This window comes from Cucumis melo, chromosome 11 (assembly GCF_025177605.1).
Source record: "Cucumis melo cultivar AY chromosome 11, USDA_Cmelo_AY_1.0, whole genome shotgun sequence".
NCBI lineage: Eukaryota > Viridiplantae > Streptophyta > Magnoliopsida > Cucurbitales > Cucurbitaceae > Cucumis > Cucumis melo.
Window position 1 is genome coordinate 6,735,395 of NC_066867.1, and position 27,044 is coordinate 6,762,438.

A 27,044-nucleotide genomic window follows, 5' to 3' on the forward strand; every position below is an offset into this window, starting at 1 on the left:
ACCTATTGTATTCATATCATAAAATAATAAAACTAAAAACATCGTAGTTTTTCTCCCAGTTCTTGGGTTTCCACGTAAGTCGGTTTCGTGTATATTGCTTTCAATAAATAGTTTAATAACTTCTATGTAACTGTTGGATATTAGTTCTTTCTTGCTTCAATTTTTCTTCAACAATTGGTATTAGAGCAATAGAGCTAAGATCTTTTTTCTTCTTTTTCCTTCTAACTCTACTTTGAGCCTTAAACGAAAACAACAATGAAATTTGTGGTTGAGATCAGATTCGATGGAAGAGGGGACTTCACTATATGGAAGAAGAAAATGAAGATGCTACTGGTTCAACAAAAGAAAATGAAGGTTGAATCTGATGACAAGCCTGAACAAATGATAGAAGATTATGCAGAGGTGAAGAAGATTACACGTAGTACAATCATCCTCTACGATAATAATATTTTTAACCAAATCGTTAACCAATAAACTCTATCCACTACAACAAACCTGGACTTCAATGTCAAACTGACATTATAAAGTATGATGTTGTTTCTTAACCGACATCGAAGAACATGTTATTAAAGGCTTTTGATGTCAATTTTTCTTTAATGTCGTTTAAAATGTGGATGAGTTTAATAGAATATGAATTACTTTTCATCTCACTAATATAGAGGAGAAACTAGATAATGAAAATAAGGTCATTATTCTGCTTAATTTCTACCTGAAACTTATAATGAGGTTAAAAATGTTGTCAAGTATGATAGACATAGTTTGTTCGAAATAGCGATGAATGCTCTATGATCTCGTTATCTCGAAACTAAGAATACAGGTAAAAGAGATGGAGAAGCTCATTTTGGCTAGAGGTAAATCTAAAAAGAAAGAGAACAAGGACAATAGTAGAAGAGCGAAATTTAAATCTAACTATGGGAGATCTAAATCCTAAAATACAGTTAGAAAGTTCTTTTAACCTTAAAAAGGAGAAGAAACCATATTGAGCTGAAGAATAGTATCAAAAAGAGCAGTAGAGGGGTTGACAGGTGAAGAAGCCTTAGGGACCGCATAAGTTTTAGTACCAATACCAACAGAGGAGGCTATAGTAACAAAATTTGTAGGAGGAGGTATAAAAGAATCACAGGGAGCGTACTAGAAACACGACGAGGACACTGTAACAACTTAGAGAGAGCAACATGATCTTCACTAGAAGAGTCAAAATCATCATCGACGAGAATAAGGTTATTGAGGGGAACCCTAGAAGTATCAACTTGAGAGGGCTCGAAGAATGTAGGGAACATTCACGAAGAGGTGACATGGAAAGTCATTTGAGTTTAAATAGACTTGTGAACATGGGGAAAAAACTCCTCTAGCAGTCGAGAATCAAAAGGAGCCACAGAGGCTCGAACAAACGTTTCATCCTCAACATTTTGGGAACTAAGAGGCTGTTGATACTTTCGAGACATAGCTTGACTACGACGACGCTTGAGAAGGCTCTAAATAGGATTTTAAATATCTTGGGCTTTGAGGGCACAATATGCTCAGAATAGGAGCTTGAAGGATTCGACTTTTGAGAAGTAAAAGGATGAGAGATGGAAGTAGTAGAGCAATAGCTACCTCTGCACATGGAAACCATGGTAGTAGATCGAAACACTAAATATTTCACAAAACTGAGTAGCTAAAACGATTGAAGGGATCGGGAACACAAATGATCATACACAAACAGACAAATATGAAAAATGCCCCGATAAATCCTCCAAATGAGAAAATTCAAACGAATAACTTATGAGTCAGGTAACAGAGGAAAGGCCCAAAAATCAACATAATTGCCACTTGCAGACCTATAGAAATAAGCCCACAAAAAATCATTAATTTCTATGGGTTGAATTTACAAACTTTGAGCGCAGCTCGTAACGCTTCAAAGATAGTGGCATCCAAGGGCTTAATAAGAATGTCTGCAAGTTGTACTGGACTCTAAACATACTTAAGATAATAATCTCCTTCTTAACCAGTTATCGAATAAAGTGATGATGAATATCAATGTGCTTGGTTCGACTGTGCTAAACAAGAATTTTGGAGATATTAATTGCACTAATGTTATCACAATAAAGTAACATGGAATCTTAGGAAAAACTATATTCAGAAAGCATCTGTTTCATCCAAAGAAGCTGGGCATAACTGTTACCTGCTGATATATATTTAGCTCCAGCCTAAAGAGGGAGACGCGATTTTGTTTCTTGCTAAACCATTCAATTAGATTATTACCCAAAAAAACATCCATCAGATGTGCTCTTACGATCCTTAGAGCATCCTGTCCAATTGGCATCGCAGTACCCAACTAGAATGGAATTCGTATCAAAAGAATACCACAGACCATAGTCCAATGTGCCAAGAATATATTTCAAAATTCTCTTATCATAATGAAGATAAGATACTATAGGATTTACTGATACCGATTGCAAACACCAACAACAAAGGGAATGTCTGGACGATCAGTAGTTAGGTATAGTAAACTCCGAATTATGCTTTTGTACACACTCATATCCTCTTTCTCCCCAGCAACTTTGGAGATCTTAGCAGGATAAGCAATTGGGTTTCCAAAGTTCTTGATCATATTTATGGCATACTTCTCTTGAGATAGAAAAAATCCAATATTACATTGTCGAAACTTGAAAGCCAGAAAAAATGCTAGCTTGCTAGCCATGCTCATTTCACATTCGGACAATATCTGATCAACAAACCCATTCACGAAGGCTTGAGGAGATCCACCAAATATAATATCATCCACATACACTTGAGCAATCGGAGCATTTAATAAACATCATCTTATCAGCTCCCATCGGCAATAGCCTTGTTGAGAAAGAAACTTAACTATAATCTATCATACAAGGCGCGGGGCTCTTGCTTCAGCCTATCTAGAGCTTTGTGCAACTTGTACACATGATCTGGATTCATGGGATCCACAAAACCTTTTGGCTGAGCAACATAAACTTCTTCATTGAGAAATCCATTTAGAAAGGAATTTTTAATATCCATCTTGTAAAGCTTGATTTTACGAGTAGCAACTAAATAGCTTTAAGATGAGCTCCATAAGCAAATGTTCACTAAAGTCTACTTCTTCAATTTCAAAATATCCTTGCTCGACCAGACGAGCCTTGTTTCTAGTCATTGTTCCCTTTTCATCAATTTTACTTTTAAATATAGATTAATGACGATTATATTAGATCTTAAAGGTTTGGGAACCAATTCTCATACACGATTCCTTTCAAACTGAAGAAATTCCTCTTGCATAGTTGATATCCATCGATCATCCTTGAGAGCCTCTATGTGAGACCCAAGTCTGGATCAGAAGAGCCATTTTGAAGTAAGAGTTTATTAAAAGGGATTTCGAGAAGGAAGCGTTTTTCAGTAGGGATTATGAGTATAAGTTCGTATTGAAGCTATGTGACGCGATGAAGGGAATTGTGATCAAGAGTAACTAGGCGTCTTGGAGTTCAACGCAAGAGGAAGCCAGGAGAGGAAAGTTAGGAATTTTGGGGAAAATTTTCTAATTGTGTTTAATTAGTCGGCTACATTTCAAGGTTAAGCTTAAGCATAGCTAACAGAAATGTTAAATAGACACGTGTAGCACTCAAGTAAGAGCTAGTGAGTTAAAGAAGCTTAAGGATTGACTAATCCCAACTTAGGATTAGTATAAATAGGAAAGGATGTTATTCTCAAACTTTGCTAAGAGAAAAAGATAATTGTTGTTCTGCTGAGAAGCTATCAGACGAGAAGAAGGTTCGGGTTAAGTGTTCAAAGAGAAGAAGGAAACTTAGTGTAGTGAGTGATTTTTCTAAAGTTGAATAGAGTTTTCAAAGCTTTCTTTCTAAGTGTGTATTTTTAAGTTAATGTTTAATGCATATACATTCTTATTAATGTTTATAAGAAAGCATGGTTTCTAAATAAAGTTTTATGTGATGTTTCAAGCTAAAGTTTCATGTTTGATGATTGAATGCTATGTATGTGATTAAATCATTAGTCTTATTCCTGTGAATGAGCTAGCTATTATGTGCACATAATGAGTCAAAGTAACCATGGAGTGAAGGACCACATGGCGTAAGAAGCTGAAAATATGTAAAAGGAGTGTATTGAGTTAGCAAGCCAGAGCAATGGGAAATGAACTAAAAAATGTCTATGTGTGGGAATGGTTCATGTTCTCAAAAGAAATATGAAAGGGTAATGTGAGATTTATGTTTTATTGAATGGGACGTTGAGAGCCTGTTTTATGAAAAGTATTTATATGATTGTATTCCCGAAAAGTTTTTTTCTAAAATCTCACTCACTAAGTATTTGACTTACGTGTTAAGTTTCCCTTCCCAGATTACCATGCGTGAAGGCCAAGTTGGAAAAGATAAGGCGAGCTGCTACACACGTTGAGACATTAGCAAGACGTTTTAGTGTGGAGCCGCGCAAGGCATTAGAAGTTTTATTGTTTAGTTCACGTATTTAAGAAAGCATGTTATATGTATATTTGGAACGCTGAAGTTAAGTAAATAAAGAGAAGTTTATTAATTATCTTGTGTTGTATATTCTTTATTGTTTAGTATTTTAAGGATTAATTTCAAACTAAGCGATGAAGCTAAGGTTAAAGGACTTAAGTTGAGCATTCAAGCATTTGATTTTGTGACATCAGAGTTACTTAGGTCATTTCACATGCCACAATGCGAGGTTCAGGACGCATTTTGTAGGGTAGGGTGTGACACTCTGTAAGACTAGTTAGTTCAATAAGAGAGGAATAACAGACATTAGCAATCATTTTGGCATAGTCACGACGTTCCTTTTTTGCGAGTTATGATTCCACTATCTATTTCTCTTATAATGCTGCTAGAGGGATGATTCTTGATAACATGAGCAAATGGAATATTTGCTCTGATTATCGTGGAACTTGTTTGATTATTGTCTCGTGATGTATTCCAAGAGTCATTAATCGTAGGATCTGTTGCAGATGCATTACTTAGCTCAATTGACAAACGAGGGTATTATTGTGCCAGACCATTTGCTATTGACTGAAGTAGCATCATCTTGACTGCATTCATCGTTAGAAGAGAAAATCTCAAAGAAAGGAACTCAGTCATCATCATTATCTCCATGCTTCAACGATTTTTATGCATAGTCATTTATCATAACATTGTTAGACTTCATGACAATCCTGGTTCTCTTATTAAATATCTTAAAGGCCCTACTATTTGTAGAATACCCCAACTAAATCGCTTTATTTGACTTAGAATCCCACTTATGGCGAAACTCTTTGTCCATCAGAATATAACATGTACTGTTGAAAATTTGAAAGTACTTTACATTTGGCTTACGACCTTTCCATAGTTGATAGTTCATTAGTAAAGTACCTGGACGAAGAGAGATACGCTTGTAAATGTGACAGGCAGTATTCAGTGCTTTTGCCAAAAAATATAAAGGGAGAGACTTAGCATGTAGCATTACACGAGCCATTTTTTGAAAGGTTCTATTTTTACGCTCAACAACCCCATTCCATTAGGGGATCAGACGAGCAGAAAATTCATGACGTTTCCATTCATTGAGATAGAATTCATTGAAAGCAACATTTTCAAACTCCCTTCTATGGTCATTGTGAATGCTAAGTACTTCTTTGTCTTGCTTTTTTTAAAGTTTAAGACTTAAAGCACAACACACTTTAAATTTGTCAAACTTCACTATGATAAACTTTACCTATGTATACTTGGAAAACTTATCTATACACACGAACACATATACCTTTTTCCACTAAGACTTTCTACCTGCATAGGACCTATCAATTCCATGTGAAGGAGCTCAAGAGTACACTGTCCTACAGACATATGAGATGCCTTTATTTGCTTTCCTGCCAGACATATTCCCCAGAGAAAGTATTGGATTCAGCCTTTAATAGTGGGATTCCCAGAATAGCCTCAACTCTAATAGTTTTGCATATGGAAGGTAGACTTATGTGCCCGAGATGTTTGTTTCACAACTCAACTTCATCAGACATTGTCCAATTACAAACTAAACGTTCTATGCCTGAAACCCAGTGATAACAATTGCAGATAGCCAAGTTCCTCTCATGATAATATTCTTTTCTTTATCAAGAACTTCACATTTATCTTTAGAAAAGTTGACAAGGTTCCCCTGATCACATAGTTGACCAATTCTGATCATGTTACCTCATAAACCCTCAATGAGCCTTACATCTTGAAGTTCTAGTAATTCTGGTTTGTACATGTTCCCATTTCAAAGACCTTTTCCTTTTTCTCCATCAAAAAAGATAACATGACCAACAGAACATTTCCTTAAATTCAGAAAAAAACATTGAGTTACTAGCCATGTGTCTTGAGCATCCACTGTCAAAGTATCAGTCTTCTTTGTTGGAGGCATGAATAGATGTAAATGCCACATTTCAATTGACAAAATTGTCTTTTCTCTTCCCTTTCCACACTGTCTTGGATTCTGATTGAATAAAATTTGACTTGTTGCAGATTTCCAAGATGACTTCTGTTGGAGTAATTGTAACCATGCAACTAAAAACAAGATGGACAGATATGTCCGAGTCTACCATAAAAATAACATGTCCATCTCTTAGTAGACTTAGAAGTCAAATTTTATTCAAACTCTTAAAAGACTTCAAAATAGTATTTTGATGCATATCATTAGTTTTTTTGGAAGATTTTTTTCTTTATTCCAACCTTTACTGTTAGAGGCACGAACAAATACAATGGTAGATCTTCTAGTGCTTGAACTTTGTCCAAAAAAGCCTAGACTTTTGTTATGAAAACCAGGTTTTCCATTCGTCAAAATTTTATCTAGACTTTAAAAGCCGAGGTAAGCATTTTGACATATTTGGTAAGTGAATCAAATTCAAGTCGAACCTCCCTCAATTTATTTTTAAGAGTGGAGATGATTGTATGCACTTTTTGCTACTTCAAAACATCCTGATCTTTTTACCATTTTGAGTACAAATCTATATAGCTTGGTTTATTAAACTATGGTGCACCACAATCATCAATGATATTATTAACCAACTCCTAAGAATAAGTTCAATGGCCTCGTGATCGTCCTCAACAACACAACTAAGATGACCTCTGTTGTTTTCTTCTTCATCACTATTCGAGGATGACTCTTCAACAGTCAAGGTAGTCGTTAGACTCTTCTTCTTTCTTTAAACAAAGGTGAGGCATTCTGCTTGATAATGCTCAAATCCTTCACACTCCTAACATCTAAAACTCCTGTCACGTCCAAAGTTATTACCATTAGAGAATTTTTCATTCTCCCTTCGTTCATTACTGTCGTAGGTTCCAAAGTTGGAAGAACTTGTACTACCAAAATCGTTGTTGTTCTGGCCTCCATAATTTTCCAACAAGTTGTTAAACTGACTTCTTAGTTTTGAAACTTGCTTCCAAGAGAGCAATAGAGACATCTAAGTTATCATCAGGAATTCATTCTTTATGTTGCTGGGAATCATCCTCACTTACAAATTGTAAATGAATTTCAATTTTCTTTATGAGTGAGGATGATTCGACTCAAAGGTTCTTAAAGAACCAAATAGTTCATCAAGTTTCATAGTGGCAATATCATTTACTTTTTCTATGGTCATGACTTTCATATTGAAGCGTTGGGGTAGGGAAGACAGAACCTTTCAGACTAGTTTAGTCTATGAAATCTTTTCCCCGAGGGCAAAAGATTCATTTGCAATAACTAGAAAATGAACATTGTATTTAGAACTTGATTCATCTTCATACATTTTGATGGATCAAATTTAGAGGTTAAAATTTGTAACTGAGACATCATCACTTTGGGTGTTCCTTCATAAACCACTTCTAAGACTTTTCAAGCCTTCTTAGCATACGTGCAAGTGTTGATTATTTTGAAAATATTCTGGTCTACTCCGTTGAATATGTGGGAATTTCCCAACAAAGCTTCATCTTCAACATTTGACCACGAGATTCAGGCTTAAGCAAGACTTTCCCAGTAACATCTGTCATAGTTGGGTGTTCCCATCCAGTCATCACAGCTTTCCAAGTTTTGTTGTCCATAGATTTCAAAAATGCTATCATTCTTACCTTTCAATAAGTATAGTTAGTTCCATCAAGAATTGGGGGCCTTGTAGTAGAACTTCCTTCACGAATAGTGTCCATAAAAAATTACACGCAACTCTTTCTGATACCAAATGAAAAAGGAACTTACGAATAACTTGATGTCTTAAGTTAACACTCAAGTCAAGAACTGGAGTAACGACAAAGGTAACAGATAGTGAAAAACAGTAATCAGAATACTTGGAATTGATAACCCAACTCGATGACACAACATCTACATTTGGGGGGTCATTGACCCATAGAAATAGATCATATATTGCCACATGAAATGATATAGAAGTACATGATAATGGCATACAGTACTAGTATTGACACAAAATACTTATCATGTTGTACATAGTGAAGCTTGATATATTGATACATAATTCAAAGATAAGATCACTAAAATAGCCACATGAACAATGAGAGGTAGCACCCCCTGAATTCGAAGTCACTAGGCATTAATACTGTGAAGAACCCCTTGACCATCTATGACATCCTTGAGTAAAACCTAGTCAACAATAGTTGTAGAGAATCAATGTCGTGTGAGATGTACTCACTATAATTACCAATCCACACTCGATTGAGTATCACCTTTAGTCTCAAAGTCTCTTTTGTGATTAGTCTTTTTATGCATACCTACTGAAAGCCCAACCTACACTAAATAAAACCCAAAACCAACAAGCCAACAACCCATCGAAAAAGGAGCAAAATCCAAACAAAGCAGTTCAGATAATAGTTGAACCACAACAACCAAATCCAATAGAAATAATTAAACAAAAAAAGTAAAGTGGGACCAACAAGGTGGTTTTTTCTCCTTTTGGTTGGTGTGCAGAAAGAGAGTGAGGTGGAAGAAGAAGAAAGATGAAAATTGAAAGGGGGATAATGGGAAATGGGAATTGAAGGGCAAAAAATGGGTTTATATTTATTGTTTATAATCCTAAAATTAGGCCATCATCCTCATCTCATCACCATCACTCCCATCCAATTCCATACTTTCCCATCGCCAAATCTTAATTCCAAAATCCCATTTCTCTATATGTTTTTTTTCATCCTTCTTATTTCAGTTTCATTTTGATTAATATGCTTTAAGTTTTGTTCTACTTTACTTGAAATTTGATTTGTTTTAATTTACTTTCAATACTCTTTCTAGAGTTATTTCTTTGTAAAAAATATTTGGTATAATAATCTCAACTTATCAATGTGACGCTTGAGATAAACTTCAATACAAATATTTTTGTCTAAGAACATGACTAGAAGTCAACGATGAAACATTGGAGAAGGGTACGGGGAGAATGGCGAAATTGATCGGTGATGGAAACTTTCGAGCGGCGACGACATTTGCGAGCAGCGACCATCCTAACCCTTCTGGCAAACGGTGACCTTTCGGCATAAGTTTCAAGCGGCAGTTATGCTTAAAAAGATCAGTTGAGCGGCGAACCTTCCAAACCCTTCCGACGCATGGTCACTTTTTGACAGAAGTTTCAAGTGGCAGCGGATTTTTATGCAAATCATTCGATTTCATGGATCTTCATTCAAATCAAGCAGTTAAGCGGCAAAAATTTTTTGTGCAATAGAAGGTAAACTTGAGCGGTAAGTGCGTTTGACCTATTTTATTATTTAAAAAGAAAAAAATTGAATCTTGATGGGGAATGCCTATCAATACATCATTTTTCTTCATGGGTGAAAAATAGTAAAAGATAATCAAGGACCCTTTAGTTATGACTGCCACTAATAATATACGTAATAACTAGTGAGACAGTAGAAGAGAATAACACATGAGACTTTGGTAACCCAGTTCGACCAATAATGCCTACGTCTGGGGAGCTGTGCACAGCTCAGATGAGTAATTTTATTAATAGTCACCATAAACATCAAAACATTAATATAGCTTAAGTATACATATCAATACTATAACTATATGACTTGTGAATTAACATCAGACTCCAGGCTCCCCCTGGAATAAAAAAGACTCCCATCGACAGCGTCTGATGGTCAGGCTCCCCCTAAATGTATGCGTGACTCAATCATTAATCAAACTAACCATAGACTCACTTTGTATATTACTCATCCTCAAAAGTCTACTTTAGGTAGTCATGTTGCTCCAGAAGTTATAAACTATCTTTCGTTTCAGCCGTAGCCACTTCAATCACCAATCGGAAGATCAGTCTTCGTAATCAGCACACAAGCTTTTTTTGTTTTTCTATCTTTTTGCTCACGTTTTAATCCTCTTCAGAGAACATATATAACCCAACTTTTTGTATCTTCTAAAAATATAAGATCCCTAAAGAAGAGGAACTTATTTTATATCTTTGAGATAAATAGAGGGATTCCATAAATATAAGAGAATCAAATATTCATTGATTATCTTCTCTTAAATATATCTTCTCTTTTAATTTAAAAAATATTCTTTTAGACAAACTACACTTCAACAAACTCCCCTTTTGTCTAAAAGGAATATCTTCTCTGGTTCAACAACAGCAGTACCACAGAGTCATTTCATTCATTCGCAGCCGTCAGTTCTTAGTAAGACAGATGTCATTCCATTCAGAAGATATTTCAATTTAGGAGATAAAAGATGATTTTATCAAACTACATCTGTCACAAAAGAAAACTACAGTCACCAAAAGAATAGGGCCAGAACATTATCCATTTCTGCCCAAAACCATTAAAAACAAAAAACATCCCACAATATTTCTCTCAGTACATTCAGTCCCCCTTTGAACTTGAAAAGTAATGACATTAACCAGATGGTGGCTGCTGACGACTAGTAGATGGTGTCGAAGACTTCAAATGTCGAATGAGATCATCAACCTCTAATCGACATTCAGACAACAGAGTGATGAAGTTAGTCAATGCACGAGATTCAGCAGTCAAGGAATTAATAATGCGGGTAGCTAACTCACGATCCACATAGAAGCCTTCAGCAGAGTCATCCTAGTCAGTAGTGTCAAAAATACGTGGGCCCCGAGTTGGATGCACATCATGGTCAATATCAGGCACATGACTGCCTTGAAAAAGTCTGTAACTAACTACAATTGTCTTAGGTTCAGGTCCAGGAGCATCAGATGCAGTAAGCACCGCTCCATTTAGGTGAAGTAGCAGACTGGAGAACAACCTCGGAAAAGCAATGAGAACCTTGACCCCAAATGACCCAACATGCCTCAACAGTTGATTGTAAATGAAGGCACCCGTATCTACTTTATCATTATTGCAAATTTGATACAAGAATGTATCTAAGGCAGCAGATATGCTTGAGGCATGTGAGGAAGGAAACCAATTGGCAATGCCAATCTTGTGCAGAATGGCATACTTGACACGGAGAGCAGCTGCAGGGATTCCATTCACAGGCCATGTGGACAAGGTCCCTCCAGGTAAGACAGTAGCTAAAACCTTAGTAGTAGGACATGATGGAGAGCAGTCAATATCAATAGTATTTCTAAGAAAACCATTTATCACAGCAGGTGAAATCACAAATTTGAACCCTCTAATGTGCACCGTCTGATAGTCAACACTACTCGAATCATTAAAATCATCAGGCAGATTGACAATAAATTCTCTAATTAACTGGGGATAAAAAGGGCCAATATTCGAGATAGTTTTTTTTCAAACTAGCCTTATGGATAAGGTCCATAATACTCATGTAGGATTGGTGTTTGTCAGATATATTTACCTCATCGACAATTCTCCTCTGCATCACAAACTTCCAACGTTGAACGCTTTCCTCATGATGAAAAGAAATTCCATCAATGGGAACAGATGGAACATTTGCAAGGATTTTCTTTCTACCAGTTTTTTTGGTAACATTTCTCATACCTTGTTGAGTTTTTCTTTTTGGGGGTTTAGGACCTTTAAGAGACTCTGGCCTTCCTTCAGAAGATGGTGCAATGGGATCATCAGTAGGAGGAAGAATATCTTCAGGAGGTATCTCAGTCTGGTTAAAAGAAGCACACTGATCATCATTTTGAGAACCATCAGTTTGTTCCTCACGTGTAGCAGTAGCGATTTCAAGAATGTGTGCAGGCACTGCATCCGGTTGCGAAGTAGGTAGTTTCGATTGAGAAGGGTGAACAGAGGAAGAATGACCTGAAGGTATAGCTGGTGAGCGTCGAGGGTCTCCTGAAGTTGGAATGAATACCCCTTCGGTTGATGAGCTCTCTTGAGAGTGAATGGAACCTGGGGGATCAGAAGGGAGCCTCTCGGTTGTAACTGGCTCTGAGGGTTTCTTTAACAAACGAATTAACGAAACATTATCCTGATCATCTGAATCCATATCCGATACAGTGGCCTCAGAAGCTCGATGTGCATGCACAGCAGGAGAAACAGGAGCAGCAGACTCCCCGACTTCAGGCACAGCCTCAGAACGTAAAGACTTCTGCAACCTACTGGTGGCTTCTCCCTACACTTTCTCAGATGGAAGCCGATAGGGTCTCCGGGGAGGAGTGCTTTTGAAACGATGGCCTCTGACCTTTATATGATGTACTGCAGAAGGCAAAGAAGTGATGGCATTAGGTGCATCTTCAGACTGCTTAGGCACATAAGACCCCTTGCGAGTATTCACCATGATGAATACGATTCGAGTAATCGATGAAAAATTTCAACTAATCTATCAACTCAAGAATGTGTAATGACTTAAGATGATCTTAGTTTAAATAGCCAGAATAAAATTCAAATAATCTGAAATTAAACATTCATTAATGAAAAGCAGAGCTCTATCAGCCGAAAAGACCTCCATTTACTCCGAAAACGGCACTAACAACTTTAAATATTTGAAAAGTGGAGACATGCGCCGTCTTTATTTCTCATCATGAAGTTAAGTGCGATACACACCTAAACCAACACGTAAGTATTCGAATGAGCTAGCATCCAGGGGTTTAGTGAAGATATCGACTAATTGTAAATTTGAACGAATATGATCAAGCTTGATTACTTTGTCTTAAACTAGTTCTCGAATAAAGTGGTGTCTTATATCAATATGCTTAGTTTGACTATGTTGAACGGGATTCTTAGATATATCAATTGCACTCATATTGTCAAAATACAACGTCATAGTGTCCTGATCAAAGCCATATTCATGGAGCATGTTTTTCATCCAAATCAATTGTGTACAACCACTACCTGCAGCTATATATTCAGCTTCAGCTGTAGATAAAGAAACATAGTTTTGCTTCTTACTTAACTAAGAGATTAAATTGTTTCCTAAAAAGAACCAACCTCCAGACGTACTTTTACGATCATCAGCTGAAACTATCCAGTCAGCATCACAATATCCAACTAGGGTGGGAGTTGTATTATAGGAATACATCATTCCAAAGTCACTGGTCCCATGAATGTATTTGAGAATTCGTTTAACAGCTTCTAGGTGAGTGATGCGGGGATCTGCCTGATAACGAGCACATATTCCCACAGCATAAGCTATGTCCAGTCGACTTGCTGTTAAGTATAATAGGCTACCTACTATACTCCTGTAAAGTTTGTGATCAACTTCAGCACCTTCAGTGTCTTTTGTAAGTTTAACATGAGTTACAGCTGGAGTTCGCTTATTTTGAGCCTGTTCCAAACCAAACTTTTTGACCATACTCCTGGCATACTTTTCTTGAGATATGAAAATGCCATCATTCTTTTGCTTAATTTGAAGTCCCAGAAAGCATAAAAGCTCTCCTACCATGCTCATTTCGAATTCTGACTGCATAATATTAATGAAATTATGTACTAGATCCTGAGGAAATCCTCCAAAAATGATGTCATCAACATAAATTTGAGCCACCAATAGTTGGTCGGATTTCCTGTGTATGAACAAGGTCTTGTCAATTTCTCCTCTAGAATACCCTCTACTTCTCAAGTATTCAGTTAGTCGGTCATACCAAGCTCTCGGAACTTGCTTTAGTCCATATAAGGCTTTGTTGAGCTTATAGACATGCTTCGGGTGCTCGGAATTTATAAAACCTTTTGGCTGAGCAACATAAACCTCCTCATTCAAGTACCCATTTAAGAAGGCACTCTTTACATCCATCTGATACAATTTAAATTTCTGTATGCATGATATACCCAGTAAAAGTCGAATGGCTTCAAGTCGAGCAACAGGAGCAAAAGTTTCATTAAAGTCAACACCTTCAACTTGAGTATACCCTTGAGCTACTAATCTGGCTTTATTTTTCGTCGCACATCAAGTTTCATCAATCTTATTTTTAAATATCCATTTGGTGCCAATAACATTTACACCTTCTGGCTTTGAGACTAACGTTCAGACATTGTTTCGTTTAAATTGCAGTAGCTCCTCTTGCATAGCATTTAACCAATACTCATTCTTGAGAGCAGAGTCAACAGTTGAAGGTTCAATGGTGGAAATATAACACAAATTAGCAACCATCTTCAAATAGTCAATCTTATCTTTCCTTCTGGTCTGCATCCCAGCTGATGGATCACCTATGATAGATCTTGCTGGATGATTTTTCTCTACATGAGCTGAAGGAATTAGTTCTAATTTTTTATTGATAATTTCTTCTGATGATTTTTTCAAACTTTTTCCTGGACCGTCGGATGAATTATCAGCTTTAGACTCTTCCACAGTACTCGTAGTTCTGACTTCAGACATGTTTGGAGTCTCATCTTCCTCATCATTCATCAGTTTGATAGCAGAATCGAGATCATTTATAAATTCATTGATTGTTTCCATAACACTGTCGGATCTGTTATTGTAGACTCTATAGGCTCGACTGATCTGAGAGTACCTGAGAAAGATTCCTTGTTCCGACCTTGCATCCCATTTTTTATGGTATTCTCGGTCAGCTAAGATATAACATGTACTTCCAAACACATGGAAGTATTTGACATTTAGTTTTCTCTCTTTCCAATGTTCATAAAGAGTAATAGTTGTTCCAGTTCTAATAGTTACTCTGTTATGAATGTGACAGGCAGTATTTACAGCTTCTGCGAAAAAACATAAAGGTAAATTTTTGGCATGTATCATAACACGAGCCATTTCTTGTAATGTCTTGTTCTTTCTTTCTACTACACCATTTTGTTGAGGAGTTATCGGTGCAGAAAACTCATGGTGAGTTCCTTCTAACAGACAAAAACTGTTAAAGCCTTCATTATCGAATTCTTTACCATGATCACTTCGGATTCTTGTTATCTTTTTCACTTCTTCACGTTGTAGCTTCAAACACAGATTTTTGCATATTTCAACCGTATCTGTTTTTCCTTTGAGAAAACAAACCCAAGTGTACTTGAGTAATCATCAACAACAACCAGCACATACCTCTTACCTCCAAGACTTTTTGTTTGCATTGGACCCATGAGATCCATATGTAACAGTTCCAAGACTCTATTGGTATAACATTCTTTCAAACTTTTATGAGTAGACCTTGTTTGCTTGCCAATTTGACAGTCTTCACAGAAGAAGTTTCCATTTACGTCTAAATTAGGAATTCCCACAACTGCTTTATTTTTAATAACTTTTTCCAATCCTCTCATGCTGACATGCCCCAGCTTTCTGTGCCATAGCCATGTTTGATCGGATCTTATCAACTGACAGGTGTCAGACATATTTGAATTCCAATGATAGCAATTATCAGCTTGTCGTTTACCACTCATACAAATTTGATTTTCTTTATTCAAGACAACACAACCAATATCATCAAAACTAACTTTGTAACCTTGATCACACAGTTGACTTATATTGATCAAGTTTGCTTTTAGTCCATCCACATACCTAACATCGTTCAGTCGTGATAGATCATCTTTGTCTATGTTACCTTTAGCTATAATTTTTCCTTTTGCACCATCACCAAAAGTAACATGTCTAATGACACAGTCGTTTAAGTTCGTAAAGTAGGATCTGTTTCCATTCATATGTCTGGAGCACCCACTATCAAAATACCACACATCATCTGCGGTCTGAACGGATGTAAAGGCAACCTTACATCTTTCAGCAGATTTAATTCTCAAAACCATGCGAGGTTGAGCACGGCTTCTATTCCAGTGTTTCTGTTGACGTAACTGGTCTCGCTTTAATTTATAACAAATTGACCTGATATGACCTTTTCGACCACAATAGTAACAAGTTCTCCCAAGAGATTTAACTGGAGTCCTGATGCCAGTCTTTGTATGAATCGTGTCATATTCAACTCTCATTGAGGCAGGGACAAATTTGATTTCTGATGTAGCTTTAGAACTACTTGCAGAGGCCACAAATCCCAACCCATATCTATGAGAGCCATTGTGTCCAGCTTTTAGTATTGAATCTAAATTCTTCGTTCATGAATTTAGCATTTTAACAAATTTTAAAATCTGATCATTCTCATTTTGAACCTCTCTCAATTTTAACTTTAGAGAAGATATTACAGACATCAATCGTTCATTTTCTTCTAAAAGATCTTGGATCCTTTCCTTTTGTATTGCCCTTGCTTCACAATCTTCTTTCCATAGAGTTTCAAGCTTCTCAATTGACAATTCATCATTTTTACTTTCTATCGAACATTCACTATCATCATCAGTGTTCTTATTAGTAATTCGTATTGTGAAAGCATTTATGTTGCCATCATCATCTCTACTATCAACAAATTCTTTATCTGACAGTGTGACACGAAAATTTTTCTTCTGTTTTCTCAGGAATGTGAGACATTCTGCCTGATAATGACCAACTCCTCCACATTCTCTACACCTGAAAATATTTCTTTCACCTTTCTTTTTCTTAAGATAACCATCACTTCTTCTATCAGAATTTTCATTGTTTCTTCTGGTAGGAAAATTATCATTTCTTCTTCGATACTGATTAGAAGTTTAAACATTCATACCTGTGGCATTCAGATTTTTTCAATTTTGAAGGGCGTTTGTGAATTGTTTGGTTAATAAAGCTATTGACTCATCCATGTTTGCTTCAGTATCACAATCAGCCTCCTCGTTTACATGTGTAGATTTAAAAGCAATTCCCTTGCCTTTCTTACTTTCTCTATTAGCAGTGGTCATCTCAAACGTAAGCAACGAACCAAACAATTCATCAAGTTTCAGCGTTGTAATATCATGAGCTTCCTCAATCGCAGTAACTTTCATATCAATTTTCTGGGCAAGGATCGAAGAACTTTCCAAACTATCTTATAATCAGGTATCTTGTCACCGAGCAGCAGGGATTCATTTGCGATTTCAAGAACTATTTTATTGTAATCAGACACTGATTCATCCTCGGTCATTCTCAATGCCTCAAACTTAGATGTTTTCAGCTGTAGTCTTGAGATCTTTACTTTGGAGGTACCTTCATATGCTACCTCCAAGGTTTTCCAAGCTTCTTTGGCTGTACTGCAGTAATTTATTAACTTGAAAACGTTCAGGTCAACACCATTAAATATCGCGTTAAGAGCTCTAGCATTCCCAACAGAAGCTTGCTCTTCAACATCGGTCCAATCAACTTCAGGTTTTGGAATTGAGACACCATTCACGATAATCATAAGAGGATCATAACCAGCCACAAGAGCTCTCCAAGCTTTTCCATCTAACGTCTTAATGAAGAAGATCATCCGAGGTTTCCAATATGAGTAGTTTTTACCATCTAAAATAGAAGGACGAAATGCAGATGGTCCTTCTCTGATTATCTCCATGATTTTTCAACCCACTCTGATACCAAATGAAAAACAGTAAAAGCTAATCAAGGACCCTTCAGTTACGACTGCCACTAATAATATACGTAATAACTAGTGAGACAGTAGAAGAGAAGAACACATGAAACTTTGGTAACCCAGTTCAGCCAATAATGCCTACGTCTGGGGAGCTACGCACAGCTCAGATGAGTAATTTTATTAATAGTCACCATAAACATCAAAATATCAATATAGCTTAAGTATACATCTCGATACTATAACTATATGACTTGTGAATTAACATCAGACTCCCGGCTCCCCCTGGAATAAAGAAGACTCCCGTCGACAGCGTCTGATGATCAGGTTCCCCCTGAATGTATGCGTGACTTAGTCATTAATCAAACTAACGATAGACTCACTCTATATATTACTCATCCTCAAAACTCTACTTTAGGTAGTCATGTTGCTCCAGAAGTTATAAACTACCTTTCGTTTCAGTCGTAGCCGCTTCAATCACCAATCAGAAGATCAGTTTTCGTAATTAGCACCCAAGCTTTTTTTTTCTATCTTTCTGCCCACGTTTTAATCCTCTTCAGAGAACATATATAACCTAACTTGTATCTTCTAAAAATATAAGATCCCTAAAAAAGAGGAACTTATTTTATATCTTGGAGATAAATAGGGGGATTCCATAAATATAGGAGAATCAAATATTCATTGATTATCTTCTCTCAAATATATCTTCTCTTTTAATTTAAAAGATATTCTTTTAGCAAACTACACTTCAACAATGGGTCTTGCCCATATAATTTTTTGCGCCTTAGCTTGCCCATTAAGAAACCCCTAACCCCATCAAGATATCCAAAACCAAATATATTAATTTTTATTTCGATGATAACCATTGTCAATCAAGAAAAATAATCCCATGATGAGTCTTATCCATCAAGAAAACCTATCTAACTTGATGGACATTGTCAATCAACTAATCGATTATCCTTGATTTTTGTTGCCTATAAAGAAATATTTTCTTGACGTTTTTGGACCATCAACGAAATTAATGGAATTTTGTCCATAAAGAAATCAAGAGTCTACATTTTTTACATCTTTCATATTTCTTCAAAAAAGGGTGAACTTTTCTTGACGTACCTAAACGTCAAGATAAATATTTTTCTATATTGTATTAAGAAAAATATTTTTTTTATGGTTCTTTACCATGACCATCAAGGATTCAAAATTTGCATGCATCAAGAAAGGTCAAATTTCTAGTAGGTGACCACTTAAAAGAGGAAATTCAAGTATAAAAAAGGATTAGAAAACAATAATGAAAATGCAACTGAGGGGTATGATCTGCAGTTCTTATGGTAACTGAATGTCTATTTGGTATAAGAACCTTAGATTGGATCATGGACAGGTTTCAAGACTTTGATCTCTGGAATATAGAAGCTATCTAGTTTGGAAATCATTTTAAATGCAAAATCAAGAGAATGGGTTTGATTCAACTCAGGATGTTCGACAACCAAGTTAGAGTTATTCTCAAAGTAAGGTATTACGGGATCTTAAAAAAATTTCCTATCACTAGGAGTATTTGGTAGAACGGACTACACTTGCAAAATAAAAAAGGTGAAGGTTAATAAAGGAGTCATGGTCAAACTAAAAGGAACTTTGTTTAATGTTAACCTCTCAAAATGATGAAATGAATGTTGAATTATGGTGTGCTAGACTCAAGCATGTCAATGAAAGAGGAATTGCTTTAATTAAATAAACAAGGTTTTTTAGGATCCACATCAATTAGATCCTTGGGAGTATATGAGCACTGTATCTTTGGGTAAAACTACTAGAGCACTGTATCTTCAATTGGCATTCTAGAGTATGCACATGGGGACCAAAGAGGACAACTACTCTTGGAGGTGCAAGATATTTCCTATCAATAGTAGATAACGATTCAAGAAGAAGAGTTTTGGTGGACCCATTGAAGACAATTCAATCTATTGTATTTTAGATAGTTAATCACGCTTTGCAGAATAAATTATAGAGAAGAAATTTCTTACTCTCACCTAGGTCTTTGAATTTAAAAAAAAAATGCCTTTTTAGGAGCCACAAAATTGAATATGGAGGTTTGGTTTTTCAGAACCAATGGAATTTGGAATTTAGAGAATACAAAGTAGATGAGAGAAAATTTCACCGAACTCTCTTCTCACTAAAGATATATTTCTATGTCCAAGGACATAGACCAATAACAATAAGTTAGTCATATCCATAATTACTTCTTAGTCCTTAAATATCAATGCTTTTTTAATGAACAACCTAGTTTTGGTCCAACCAATAATCATAAACCCCTCTAATGTCGTACAAATGGTAGGGCTTTTTGTTCAAGTCCTAAAGAAACTATTTAAGGAAACACTCATCTACTTACCCTAAAGTTGACAAGAAGTAAACTCCATCTCATATTATTATGTTCCCAGCTCCTCGCTTGTTATTGTCCCCAAAATGGTAAGCCTATTCAGATAGAAATCTAGCCACACTCACCCAATACAAATCAAAGAAAATACCTTGCGAACTAACGTTTATAATACACACAATAATAAGAATAAATTGGCTAGGTCATTCTATTGAAATAGAACCTAACTAGCCAACGAAGTTACATTTAGTTGTTTGTATTTCATGGTCTAGTACATCTTATTGAAACTCATTGCATAACATACCATCACTACATGTCTCCTATACAAACGTGTTGATCGTTGCGTTTCGATCAAATACAAAGTGGGTCGTATTCATAGTATTACCAAGATAAGGTACTTAGTTTTATCTCTATACTATAGACTCTTTAAATTGTATCTTGAATATTGATCTTAATACTATTACTCCCTTTAAATTTTCAATTAACCCCCCCTCCCCCCTCAAATTTTCTACAACACCTAACCCCTTTCAAATTTTCAATTAAACCCCATCCCCTCAAATTTTCAATTCAACTCCCCACTTCACGTTTTCAATTTAACCCCTGCATCACCACCCTCTTCAAATTTTCAAATCCAATACCAAAAAGTAATTCAAAAACAAAATCCTAAAACTAATTCAAAATAAAAATCCTAAAACTAATTTTAAATTTAAATCCATAATCTATATAAAAATATACACAAAAATCTAAACTAACCCTAAACTAAACCAAAATTAAAACTAAAACACTTACCAGAATTAGGAGGAACGACGATAGACAATGACGAGTGGCGGAGGGGAACGACGGTGAGCACGACGAGCTTCTCTTTCTCTTCTTCTTGATCTCTGTCTCTCGTTCTTCTTTGTTTTCTCTTTTGGTTATGTGATTTACAGAATTGAAGAATTGTTTTTTATAGGGAAACTCCTGACGCACAACAAAAGCGTAGGGAGAATCCCCCCATTTTTTGATGCCATTAGTAGTGTGTTGGGAATAACCCCCACATTACCGACATACCACTAATGGCGTTTGAGAAAATTGATGCCCGTTCCCGACGACATACAAGGCGCGTTACCAGAAAATATATGTATATATATATATATATATTATTTAATTGTTCACCATTCTCGACGTCATTAGTAGTGCGTCGAGAATAACCCCCCACATTACTAGCGCACTACTCCAAGTGTCAGAAAAATGGAAGCCCATTCCTGATGCCATGCAAGCCGTGTAGTGAGAAAAGACATATTATTTAATTATGCATGGCGTCGTGAATAATTAAACAATGTATTTACGTTGCCTCGATATGTCCATTACAGTGTCGGGGAAAGTTCTTTGTCCTGACATCCATTTCCCCGATGTCTGTTGGTGCATCGAAAAATCTTCACTTTCTTGTAGTGCTTTGTATGTCTTCTCATACAGTTTAAGACTCATACGACAACTTAGGATTTTAGGGTATTGGATTTAGGGTTATTAAAACAAAACTAGTAAAATAATCAATAACACTTATTGAAGAAAACAATAATAACATTTGATTAAAACAATCAATGAATTAAATTTACAACTATCTACGAGTTTTAGGATATAAAACTCAACATAAAGAGCTCAGTAAGACCCATCAAACAAGCTCAAGAAGAGTTCAAGGAAGCTTAGAAGAGAACTCAAGTGGAGCACCCATACCAGAGAGTTTAGAGTACTCATGAGATATAAGAGGAACTCTTCGATCCACAACATAAAAATTTGATTTGATATAAACGCATTGTTTTTTTAATGGTGAGACCAACTAAATCCGAGTCAAAGTAAGGAGTGGAATTTCACAAGTCCATGCTATTCTACCAAAAGGCTTGGGTCATACGTATCCCAAGACTCCAATTTTAATGGAAAGTACATATTAATATAATTATTGAAGAAAACTTTGGCGTAGTCAAACACATTCATATTTATTAAAGACATTCGATTAAAGTATAATAATGTATTGTATTTGTTTTTCGAAGAATGAAAAAAAAAATCAACTTAAGTTATACAAAGAAATAGGTAAGTATGAACACGAGGGAAGAATGAGGATGATTCCAAGAATTGGGTCGGGAAAAGAAAGTGAAATAAAATTGATATGTAGTGATAACAATGGAATAGCCACCAAGCAAAAATTAAAAAATTCGGAATTTAAGGGAAAGACAACCATTAGTGACGGAAGCACTTACATGCTTTTTGTTTCTTTGTTCGTGCACATTAATTTTATCCAAATAATTTATTCCATTCTATATAAAGTCCATTTCTAGATTTCTACAAAAGGCATCCTCCTCCATGATCAGAAAATTAAAATATCAATATCCCCATTTAATCTACTCTGCACCTTTGTTTGATTTATGATTTGATGAACTTTTAATCTTATAAACAAGTTGTGTTTTAAATGATTGAGTGATATTATGTTAGTGTGTTTCATCTGAAAATATTAATCCATTTCGATTTAGTATTATGATAAGTAAAACAATTTTTTTTTTTTTTTTAATGTCAAGATAATCTAAAGATTTCAAATAATATTCTTTATAATGAAGTTTTGATTTGTTCATGTAATTGACATTTTTTTCACCATAAATTACTAATGAAAAACAAAACTCTCTTATCGAACAAGAAACGTGGGGGCTACCCACATGTATACATATACATATATATGTTATAATGAATGAAAGATAAAAGGAACCGAAGAAGAAGAAAGAAAGAAAGGAAAAAAAAAATAATGGAGATGTGGTTCATCATCATAATCTCTATCTGTATCTGCTCTCTTCTAAACTCCATTTTCTCCCACTTCCGAAGCTCCACAAAACTCCCACCAGGCCCTCCTTCAATCCCCATCCTCACAAATCTCCGATGGCTCCGAAAATCCCCTCTTCAAATGGAATCACTTCTCCGCACCTTCGTCTCCAAATACGGTCCCATCATCACCCTCCCCATCGGCTCCCGCCCTGCCGTCTTCATCGCCGACCGTTCTATCGCCCACAAAGCTCTCGTCCTCAATGGCGCTCTCTTCGCCGACCGTCCGCCGGCTCCACCCGTCACCAAGATTGCTTCCAGTAACCAACACAACATCAACACCGCTTCTTACGGCCCACTCTGGCGTCTCCTCCGCCGTAATCTTACTTCCCAAATCCTCCATCCTTCTCGTGTCAAATCCTACGGCCGTGCTCGTAAGTGGGTTTTGGATGTTCTTATTAATCGATTTGTTTCTCACTCTCAATCGGGAAATCCCGTCTGCGTTGTTGATCATTTTCAGTACGCTATGTTCTGTTTGTTGGTGTTGATGTGTTTTGGAGATAAACTCAACGAATCCCAGATTAAGGAAATCGAGAACGTACATCATACGATGCTGATAAATCTTAGGCGTTTTAATGTTCTTAATTTCTGGCCTATATTGACCAAGATTTTACTCCGAAAGCGTTGGGAAACCTTTCTTAAACTCAAGAACAATCGTGATGAAGTCCTGATTCCATTGATCGAAGCAAGAAGAAAGGCCAAGGAAAATAGAGGAGGAGGAGAAGAAGAAAAACAGGACGAAGAATTCGTGGTGTCGTACGTCGATACGCTTCTCGATTTGGAGCACCCAGAGGAAAAGAGAAAGCTCACAGACGAAGAAATTGTTGCCATAGCCTCCGAATTTCTCAACGCCGGCACCGATACAACATCCACAGCTTTGCAATGGATAATGGCAAATTTAGTGAAGAACCCAGAAATTCAAAACAAGCTTTACGCAGAGATTAAAGGAGTAATGGGAGATGGGTCAAGAGAGGAGGTGAAGGAAGAGGAATTGGGGAAACTTCCATATTTGAAAGCGGTGGTTTTAGAAGGATTAAGAAGACACCCACCAGGCCATTTCGTGTTACCACACGCTGTGAAAGAAGATACAGAGTTGGAGAATTATGTCATACCGAAGAATGGAAGTGTAAATTTCATGGTGGCAGAAATGGGTTGGGATCCAAAAGTGTGGGAAGATCCGATGGAGTTCAAGCCAGAGAGGTTCATGAAAGGCGGTGCGGGAGAAGAAGGAGGAGTTGAGTTTGATATAACAGGGAGCAAAGAGATAAAGATGATGCCGTTTGGAGCAGGGAGGAGAATATGTCCTGGATTTGGTTTGGCAATTCTTCATTTGGAGTATTTCATAGGGAATTTGGTATGGAAATTTGAATGGAAGGGGGTAGAGGGAGAGGATGTTGATCTGACGGAGAAGGTAGAGTTCACCGTGGTGATGGAAAAACCTCTTAAAGCCAACGTAATTTGTAGATTCTAATGTCATAAAGTTTCCGTATTCTACTATATGATTAGTTTTGTGTTTTATGTATTATGATATCTACGCCATCAAATTTGCGAATGTTTGATTTTCCCCGGTTCTATGCGGTAGCTAGTCTTAGGAAAGGAATGTTTTAGATTAGTTTGTTTCAATTTGCATAAATGATATGAGGTAAGGATTCATAGTCGGTTTAGATTGATTTATTGATCCAAGTTTTTATTTAGCTGAGGAAGTTGTAAATTTTTCATAACTCCCATAAAGTATTTAACTACTTTGAATTAGAATCATAAATTACATATTTATCTTTCTTATAGATTTTTATTTGAATTATATTAACAGATTTCACCCTTTTTATGTACTTTATAACGCTTTCATGTTTCTTCACCCCAATATGAGAAGGATTTTTTAAAAAAAATATAACAAAATGCAAAAATATTTATACTATAGAACAATTTTGAATAAGAAAACATGAATTTACGTGAATTGGCCACATGTGCACAAAAAAACTTCTAATTTAAACGATCATATAATATAATCTAAAAAATTGTTTAGATATTGGTATACGATTGTTTAAATATTGCTATACGATCATTTAGATATTGGTAAACGATGGTTTGAATCAATCACTTATGTGACATAGACAACGATAGTGGTCTATTTCTAACAACGGATCGTTTTGATATTGGTAGATGATTGTGAGATCCATTAACCATAACTCAATACTGTTATAATGCTACCTAGTTGTCTAAAAGTTTACCTTCTTGCCTTTGTTGCAGAGCAAGTTGTCTCGTGATATTAGTCAATTGATCTTGGAAGCCCAAAATTGTTGACTTCAACATGACAATTTCCTCTTTGAAGTTGATCACCTCCATTTGAAGCTTTTCATACTTATCTTTGGCTAATATCTTTCTCAAACACACGGGTCGATATACCACATGTTGCAACATTGGGGGTTGGCTTCCACCAAGACCTTTAGTATGACCTGAAAGTTTTTCCAAAACTGATTCATAAATAATTGCCTCTAGTGTTGGTTCACATCCATCTTCTAATGATTTTCTCATCTCCTCTTGCATTGCGAATTATATTTATAATGGTTTAGATGGTAAATATTATATACATGGGTTAGTATAAAATTACGAACATATCATAGAATATAACTTACATATGATTCTTTGGCCGACTCATTTACCTACTCATCCTTCTCTGAAAAGTGAACTTTGTAAAAAAAGACTCTACTTGGCCTACTCCTTCATGCTTATCGATTGTCTATAATTTCAATCATAATAAAAAAATATTTAGATGCAATGAAAATGAATAAAACGATAATGAATTTGCTTTTTCTATCCTTCCAAATTCATTCTGCACTCAAAGAAAAGATTTTGATCCACAATAATTGTTGAAATTTAGACATTCTCCACTTTTCTTATTCTTCTGCATTTATTCCCGCACAAATTTGTAGTTTATTAGTCAAATCAATTTGTGAGCACAATATATGTACAACAAACACATAAAAATTACCTCCTATTTAATGGTCTCCCAATGATCACAATGAACCTCCCAACTTATGGATATTTTTTAAAAAATTTATGCCGGTGGTTTTTGCGACAGCATATGTATAAATATTTTATTGGCATAAATATGTAAAACAATGATTGGGTTTTTTTTTGTTTTTAAAACTTATGCCAATGTTTCTATGAGTCGCCATATGTATAAGTTTTGCGTTCACATATACATGTGTAAAAAAAATGGGTTTTTTGTTTTTAAAACCTATGGCTATGTTTTTTGCGACGTCATATGAATAATTCTTGCGTTAGCATAAATATGTATAAAAATATATCAATTTTTTCCTTAAACTTAAGTCAACGTTGTTTGTGTCGTCATATGTATAAATCTTGTGTTGGCATAAATATGTATATAATATGTATGAATTTCTAAAACTTTGCCAACCAATTAGAATTTTGTCGAGATAAATAGGTTTGCCACATAAAATGATTCGTCAATATAAAAAGTGTCGGAATTGCCAAAAATTATTGTAGTGAAGATTTTGGGAATCTAGGCATTCCAAAGAAAGGAACTAAGAGTTTGTGGGTGATTTTCTAAAATGTTTGTAGATTTTCAAACTTTCTTCTAAACTTTTTGTTAATTGTAATATTGTTTATATGTTAATGTTTATAAAAGGAATGATTTCTAAAGATAGCTTCCATCATGTTTCAAATAAAATTCAATGTTTTTTGAATGAATATTATTTGTGTGTAAACTATTAGTGTTATTCCTATCAATGAATCTAACTATTATGTGCACACTAGGAGCAAAGGGAGCCATGTAGAAAATGACTGCATTGTGAAATGAAGTTAGCAATGTGTAAAAGGAATGTATTGCGCTAACCGGCCTGAGCAACTGGAAATGAATAAGAAATTTTTCAAAGGGATGTTGTTGATGAAAAGGACATCACAGTAGTCTATGCGTGGGAATGGTTCATATTCATTGCGTAAGGAATATGAAGGGCTAATATGTGATTTATTTTTTATTGAAATGAGGCAATGAAAACCATGATTTTGAAAATGATTTCATATATTGTGTGCCAAAAAATGTTTTAAAAAACTATCACTCACTAAGCTTTGACTTATGTTTTAATTGAGTTTTCCATCCCCTAGGTCACTGTGTTAGAGTCAAGT

The 27,044-nt window shown here is 35.7% G+C and overlaps 2 protein-coding genes across 2 annotated transcripts; one reads left to right on the top strand and one right to left on the bottom strand.

The window, feature by feature from the left end:
- Positions 1-7,889: 7,889 nt before the first annotated feature.
- On the bottom strand, positions 7,890-12,645 carry LOC103498450 (uncharacterized). Its single transcript, XM_051079114.1, has 6 exons — positions 12,565-12,645; positions 11,755-12,480; positions 11,115-11,648; positions 10,829-11,018; positions 8,174-8,316; positions 7,890-8,069 (listed from the first exon to the last, which is right to left on the bottom strand). Exons 1-6 carry the CDS (start codon positions 12,643-12,645, stop codon positions 7,890-7,892), a joined length of 1,854 nt encoding a protein of 617 aa, XP_050935071.1.
- A 10,121-nt stretch (positions 12,646-22,766) lies between these two features.
- Positions 22,767-24,562, top strand: LOC103498359 (cytochrome P450 89A2-like). The gene has a single exon (XM_008460938.3). It carries the CDS (start codon positions 22,771-22,773, stop codon positions 24,367-24,369), a length of 1,599 nt encoding a protein of 532 aa, XP_008459160.2. The 5' UTR covers positions 22,767-22,770; the 3' UTR covers positions 24,370-24,562.
- Positions 24,563-27,044: the final 2,482 nt, after the last annotated feature.

Excerpts from the sequence above, each read along its gene's own strand:
- LOC103498450 (XM_051079114.1), bottom strand. The coding sequence starts at position 12,645 with ATGGTGAATACTCGCAAGGGGTCTTATGTGCCTAAGCAGTCTGAAGAT. Across the intron at positions 8,317-10,828 it reads TCGTCAGCAGCCACCATCTG|ATGTTGTGTCATCGAGTTGG; the intron begins GTTAATGTCATT and ends CCCCAAATGTAG. Across the intron at positions 8,070-8,173 it reads GTAAGTTCCTTTTTCATTTG|GTAAGAATGATAGCATTTTT; the intron begins GTATCAGAAAGA and ends ACTTATTGAAAG.
- LOC103498359 (XM_008460938.3), top strand. The coding sequence starts at position 22,771 with ATGAAAGATAAAAGGAACCGAAGAAGAAGAAAGAAAGAAAGGAAAAAA.